The sequence below is a fragment of the Nestor notabilis genome, unplaced genomic scaffold, assembly GCF_000696875.1.
Source record: "Nestor notabilis isolate BGI_N333 unplaced genomic scaffold, ASM69687v1 scaffold21477, whole genome shotgun sequence".
NCBI classification, from domain to species: Eukaryota; Metazoa; Chordata; class Aves; order Psittaciformes; family Psittacidae; genus Nestor; species Nestor notabilis.
In genome coordinates this window covers 7,495-14,715 of record NW_009935580.1, presented here as the reverse complement: position 1 = coordinate 14,715, position 7,221 = coordinate 7,495, and the positions used below count along the sequence as shown (strand labels likewise).

The following is a 7,221-nucleotide window of genomic DNA, read 5'->3' as shown; positions in this document are numbered from 1 at the left end:
AGATGCTCGGCGTTTCTCTGCACTGAACCTCGCTCTTGTCAGTCAGCTCTGCTCAGCAGATGCAGTTAATTCAGTTTTGACAGGCGCAAGCGAAGTTGCACAAGGGTCCATCCTCCTTCCCTGCTCCTCCTGCGCTGGTTTGCAGGGGAGAGGTAAGATCTTTATGCAGCAAATAGCTGGAATGTAAAGCCTGGGCTTGAAAGTTATGAAATCCCGAACTGACAAGAGCACGCTTCATTAAAAATTCATCTAAAATAGCCATTATAGAATAGTTGTGGTAATTAGCTGAGAGAATAGTTTTCTCTCCTGGCCTCTTGATTCCTGACAGTAAGGAAAGAGGGCAAGAAACAACCCAGAATCCATAATGAGCGGCTCCGGCACAGCCTGTGCAGCATCCCGACCCAAGCCTGGGAATGACATGCTGCAGCGCTGTAAATCACAGCTCGTGATGCCGGATAATTACAGCTGGAATAAAGTAGCTGATTCTAACTGCAGGAACAGTGACCTGCTTGGGTTGGAAAGGACTTTAAAGCTCATCCAAGCCCACGGGCAGGGCCACCTTCCACTAGAGCAGGTTGCTCCAAGCCCCTGTGTCCAACCTGGCCTTGAACACTGCCAGGGATGGGGCAGCCACAGCTTCTCTGAGCACCCTGTGCCAGCGCCTCAGCACCCTCCCAGGGGAAAATCTTCTCTCCAGATTTCTTTAGATCTCACCCCCGTTAGGTAGTGGAAGGCTGCTATAAGATTTTCCTTTGGCTTTTTGTTGCTTGCTGGAAGCACCGCTGTGTGCTGATGGGAGCCCACCAGCACCAGCATCACCCATCCCAGCACAGGGACCAGTGGTGCTGAGCAACCGGAGGCAGCCGAGCCCCACACCGGGGACATGCAGCCTCTGGCCTTTTTTGGCATTAAACCTCCAGTCCCAGTTTCCTCACCGTAAAACACAGATGTTTAATTTTAGGCTGGCAGATGTTTCACTCCTGGCTGAGATTTGAAGCGAAGGCAAGATAGGGGTATTTATAAACCAGTAGTATTTTTCCTATACTAATTCCAGATTACCTCCCTGTATAAATAGGTCACAAATCAAATCTCTCCATTCCAGCCCGTTGTTGTAAATGTACTAATTGTAAAACGTAAACTATCCCAGTTGGGACTGTATCATCTCCCCGTCCCACAGTGTGTGCGTGTGTCCTCCGTGGTACAGGTTTACATACGCAGGCTGATGCTGGCGATGCCGGCGCCGTAGCAGGGATGCTATTTTTGGGCTAGTCCCACTGCCAGTGGAAAATAGGCTAATGGGATAAAAATGTTTGTAAAGTATAGCTATGTGAAAAGAAACTTCTTGCCATGTAGAGAACAGGGAGAATTATCCCTGTGTTTGCATATGTGGTGGTTGGCAGTGGAGCAGGTGATGGTTTTGGAACCGTTGTGTTGGACCAGTGCTCATGATTTGTGGTTTCACGCTGGGCTCTCTAAATGTTAACTTTTAGGTGAGGGCCCATCACTCTGATCTTTCTGTATCTCCAAATCCCATTCCTAAAACAGAGATAGTTGTTTCCTACCCACGGGAGTATGTTGTAGTTTATCTGCAGTAAATGGTCAAGAGGAGAACCCAGACTGGTGGAGCTTGGGGATTCAGGAGTAATTTTGAAGCCCTGGTGTTTGGATTGTCAGGAACTAAGGAAATAAGTGAATACTGGCCCCAAGTGTGTGGCCAGCAATTCCCAGCACTGCCAGACCCCCAAGCAGGTTGTTGCCCATCACCAGTGAGGATCAACAGGAGCTGTGTGGGCTCAGCATCTCTGGTGCAACTGTCCTGCCATCACCAAAACCACTGTGGGCTCAGCAAGAAGGTGTAATGGACCTCTGAGCTGGACAGTGTGTTTTAGGGACAAAGAGGACATGCGCCCCTAGCACCACACAAAGCTTGGAGCCCTGGAGCACCCGTGGCTCCAGCTCTCCTCCGAGCTGCTTCTTCAGCCAGAAAACACGGGATGTTTCCCATTCTGGACCAATTGTTGCCAGCTGCAGCATCCATGTAAGTTTGAGATAGATAAAATATAGCAGTGTTTGGCTGGCAGCTCTCATTGCTTCCTCTGTAATGATTTCCGGCCCCTCTCCGCTAGCTGGTGGGCTCCTTTCTTAGTCGAGAACAAAACTGTGTTAAACAATACCTCACATTGTTTGCCCTTTCATTCAAAGGGAAGGAGCCGCTGCCCTCTGAAGATACAAATTAATTAGAAGCAAATACTATCCTGTTCTTCAGAGCATAAAGGCCAAACAGACTGGCTTTCTTTGAGAACATGGGACCAAAGTGTCTCTTGTATCCTGCTTCTTTACATAACCGATTGCTATCTGCTGAATTGAGGTGGCACTGAAAGGCCTAAATCTTTGGTTGGTTTTGTTTAGTATCATTGCATTTGTGCTGATATTTTAATGGAAACAAAGTACAAAACCAATGCTTGGTGCCCATGTTTAATCGGAGATTTATAGGCAGCGAGCCAGCAGGACAGCTGTAATCAAAGCAGAATCATGGCTTGAGTTGCACTTGGTCATTTTAGCCCAAATTTTAGTTTATGAAGTATTTGATTCTGCAGGAAGAAATGTAAACTTCTCAATGGCTCCATGTGTAGGAAGTGACGTGCCTTCAAAAGCAAAGAATTCCTTCAAGGCACGATTGTCTTCCTGAAAAGCTGCTTTTCTTTCAGGAAACAGGTTTGACACCAAATCCTTCAAAATTCCTCCAGGTTGGTAGCCTGAGCACAGTGCTCGTGATGATCTTCCCTTGCCTGCCTCATTCTTGCTACCTTAGCATCTCTTTGGCCCTAAACTTGGTTTTTGTTGGATGTTTGCCTATGGAAAGTGGTAGAGCAGATAGGTTTGTCCTTGTCTGGCTGTAGCTGTTTGCCACTTGGATGTTGTAGGTGTTTTAATTTCTTCAGTGACAGCAGTTTGATGAAGGAGCGGGCAGGAGGAGGAGATGGCTGATGCCTGCCTGAGTCTGAGTTCCCTGTTCCCATTACAGCAGTGTTGTGTCACAAGCTGCGAGGAACCTTCTCCTGCTCTGACCTCTGTCTCATTTGGGATATTGATTGCAACTGCTTTCCCTGGAGACCCACAGCCTTTATATTGCTTAAAAATTAACTGGAGGCCTCCAAGAAACTTTCTGAGAATCCATCTCAGTCTGCACAGCTTCCCTTCAGCAGCTTAACAACTGCTGGGTTTTAGGTGGTCAGGAATGTCATAAAGCTGTTGCCAAATTCTCTTTTAGCCCCCAGTAGCATCATTCACCTATCTTCTGTTGCTGCTGCTGAGGATCTTGGCACATCCCAGTCTGGTTTTTGGGATTTATCAGCAGAACAATAGCTCGTACATGGTGTATATATAATTTTACCTTTTAGTTTGTCTGTGTGCTCTGGGTGGGAGCTGATGGTGGTCTCCATTCTTCCTGCATCCTCTCCCCTTGAAATTTGCATTTTGCAGTGGCCCTTGTGCTGTAGTGTGCTGAGGTGGCCCTGCATTGCCAGAGCCAAAAAGCTTGGGAAGAACAGCAGAGCAGGCCCTCCCTGAGCGTTGGGTCTCCCATACCCAGTGCCCCTCCGCTTTTGATTGGTTTCAGCTGGGAAATACTAGTATTTACTTGGATATACTCTGCTTATCACTCTTTGAAAGCATCAGAAATACAGGTCTTCGAGATGCTTCCTCTGTACGCGCTGAAGGTGACTCCCATCTCCAAGGAGAGGGTATCTGGATGCTTGGAAGTGCTGTTAAACAGGGAAATGTGGCAGTTGGTGAAAGTGCTGTGTGCCCGTGGGACTGCACGTCAGCACTGCACAGCCCTTCGCATAGATGATCGGGCTGTGATGGCAAGAGAAGTTAGTTTAAAATCATCATGGGGGTTGTTCTGCTGCTGTTTGGTCCTTAATTGCTGAAGGAAACGATGCAGCTCCATGACCAAGGGGCATCCTCCTGGTATTCTGACTTTTTAGGGAAGGAGGGAGCGATGAGGGTGGTGATGCCTCCAGCCCCGTGCCTGCAATAGGATGCCACGGCACAGCACGGCGGCGCGGGGCATGTCCTAGTTAGAACACTGCTTCCATTGTACCCGAGCCATCGTCCCTTGGTTACTGCAGCAACAAGTCTGCAAAACTTGTTATTTTATCTAGAGAGAGGAAAAGTGGCCCCCAGAACACCAAAATAATTGCAGGAAAAGGCACCTCTTGAGCTGGAGACATTTTGAGTTCAGAAACGCTAATTGCTGGGGATTTTTTCTTCTCTCGGTATTCACAGGTATTGGAGCACGGAGCTGAGCTTGATTTTATGTGTGCCACTTGCACCATTATCACATTTTGGGTTAAGAAAAGATGAATTGTTGTAGAGCTGGGCTGCAATTCAGAACTGTAACTGTTCCCACCATGTTCCAGTGCAGCTGGAGTTGGTGTACACGTCAGCCCAATTTGGTGTCAAAAATTGTAATTTTAGGCAAGCGTGTGGACTTGCAGTGTAAATGTGCTTTAGCAAGGAATCCTCTGTATGCCCACAAGACCCAGACTTGCACAGTGCTGGCAGGATGGCTCAGTACTTCCAGCTTTTCAGTGTCAATGGTTGCTAATGCACAGTGGTGGGCACCAGGAATGATATTTTGGGGCAAGTCACAGCCGTGTCCTGGCAAACCCCAGTATAGTCTGGTTTTGAAGCCACAGCTCACTGACATCTTTTGACTTGTTGGTTGGGGTCTCTTGTTACTGAGAGGAACAGTCACCTGCAACAGGCAGAGTAAGAGAAGGAGCTTCAGGGTGTGAGTTGGAGCTTGCAGGAGGTGGCTGGTGAGTGTCATCTTCAGAGGAGGCTGTGGTGACCTTTCTCAGTGCAGTGGGTGTCTTTAGCAGGAAAAAAACATCAGGAGAAGTAGTTTTGATACTGATGCAGGTATTTATCAAACTTGAGCAATTATTGCCTATTTTAGAAACCCCTGGTGGAGTAACCTGCTGTTCTTCTGGGAGTATTTGGGGAAGCCAGCTTCATATGCTGCGCTTGCAGAACTATGCCAGCTGTGCAGAGTTGCCCATTTTCATAAATGATTAACTTAGGCAAAGTTAAAGCATAATGAGATTCTAAGAATCCCTCTCGCAGAACCTGAACACACATACGAGGCTGCTGTGGCAGGTGATGGGGGAGACCAGGAGATCTTCCCATGCTTTCAGGTGGCATCTGCCCGGCAGCCGATAGCCCTGGTAATAGCATCTGGAGGGGAGGAATATTTCCAGCAGCTATGTGAAAAATTCAAAACCTGACCTTCTGTTAATGCTGTTCCTGCATAATGAGCTGGTTTAATGGTTTTCCCTTTTAATTTTTAAGTTGCTCAAGAGAAGCCAGAGCAGATCCCACTGGAGAACCGCTCCTGTGTCCTCATCCGACGGGATCTTGTTGCTCTCCCAGCCAGTCTTATCAGTCAGATCGGATACCGTTGCCACCCAAAACTCTACTCGGAGGGAGATCCTGGAGAAAAGCTTGAGCTCGTTGCAGGTAATGAAGGGGGAACTTTTCTTTGGTTGAGAATTCCCGGGGATCACTGATGTTTTCCTTCTTGAAATGTGGTGTTCATCCTGCACCGTTGCTGGAGTCAAGCATCCTGTGTGCCCTTGCTGTGTCTTTCTGGATTATTCATCACCAATCATCTTTTTAAAAGTTCTAAGTTTCCTTTAATTTGCTGATAGAAAAATGTGTCATTAACAGGATTTATTCAATTGAATTAATTTAGCATTTTAATTGAATTCTCCAGCTTGTGTTCTTCCTGATTGGTGCGGGCTGCATCGCAATTGTGGTTTGATTTAGATGCACAGATCTAAAAAAAAACCTACTGAAAACCCTAAAACCCTCTCACATTATCAGATTTACAGAGCAATGGAGATAAAGTTTGTGTCAGTGAACAAGCTTTGAAAAGCCTGTAAAAGGTCTTATGAAATTGGGGATGTTACCATGTGGTCAAACCCTGCAGTAGGAAGGAAGAGAAGGGATTGGGTTTGGTCCTTTCTTCCATCTTTATTTTCATTTTGAGGGGAGTTTATGGTATTGGAAGAACTCACTGCTTCTCTGTAAAGGATTTATGGCCAACTTGATGTGGAAGATGGTGCTGTTTAGCTTTCAAAGATACTGGTGGTGTAGAGCTGGATAAAGAGTGAAATCCACTAGCTGTCACATGTGTCCATGCCAGCCTGGAGCCCAGGTACCTCGAGTGCTGCACAGGAGGTGGATGTTTGACTGGGGTGCCCAGGTCAAATTCCAGTTTAAATAATCATATGCTGCTTTTGTAAGTGCCCTCCACCTTCACTTTGCTGCAGTGCTCCTCTCAGCTTATAGCCCGTGCTGCTGGCAGGTTTTTCCCCTGGCTGTGGCTGTGTTTAGGTGAAGTGAACTTTGCACAACTGCCCATACCTGCTGCCACTGTGGGGGGTTTAATTAATACCTGTAAAGCCCTTGGTATAATACTGGTATGTGGCAGTGCAATCAATCCAAATTAGTTGTCCTTTCCTTCTGGTCATTTATCTCATGGTGAGTAGCATGATTTTATTTTCAGTCTGTAGAAGGAATCTGAATTTCAGGGGATGCCCAGAAAGGTTTCTATCTGATGGAGGATGGGGCTTTGATGGAAGGCAGGAGTAAAACACACACGCTGCAGCACAGCATACAACCACAGGTATTTATTTTGTATCTGGAATATTCATTTTGTGCCCATTTACATTTTCTGTGAGATTTCTTAAAACCATCAAGTGGTGCAGGTTATTTTCACAGTGAGAGCTGCAAATTGGCTTGAGGCAGCTCTGCTTGATTTACATTTTTCAATCTGGGAAACAAAGTAGATTAATATCACTAACTGATAGTGGCTGCCTTGGTTGTTTTTTATTTATTAAAGTGAAGTTGCCCTCTGATGGATTAGCTCTTAAAATACAGCTGCTGAAGGAAGCTAATTCTTGTCTCAAGCCGGGTGAGAGCTGGGGCGGGAGTTTTTGCCTCCAGCAAAAGTTTTCCTCAACTCTTCACTTTGTAGCATTCTCCTTTTGTCTCTAATTATTCGTGCCATGATTCATTCTGTGAACTTCAGCAGCTCTGTCCAAGAGGGTGTTCAACAAGTCGTGCAGTCATTGTGCATCTGATGGACAGATGCTCTGCGTGGAAGAGAATATGTGGAACCTGGAGAGGGGCTTTGGACAGGGACGTGTA

General features: G+C 46.6%; 1 protein-coding gene across 1 annotated transcript in view; it reads left to right on the top strand.

Annotated features, from left to right (window-relative positions):
* The window catches only part of NACC2 (NACC family member 2, BEN and BTB (POZ) domain containing), a gene marked incomplete at its 5' end in the record, with an annotated part of 16,052 nt that overhangs the window by 3,798 nt on the left and 5,033 nt on the right, over positions 1–7,221 (top strand). The window contains one exon of the mRNA XM_010017920.1: positions 5,359–5,526. Coding sequence (XP_010016222.1) covers positions 5,359–5,526 — 168 coding nt within the window. The remainder of the gene's footprint in view (positions 1–5,358; positions 5,527–7,221) is intronic.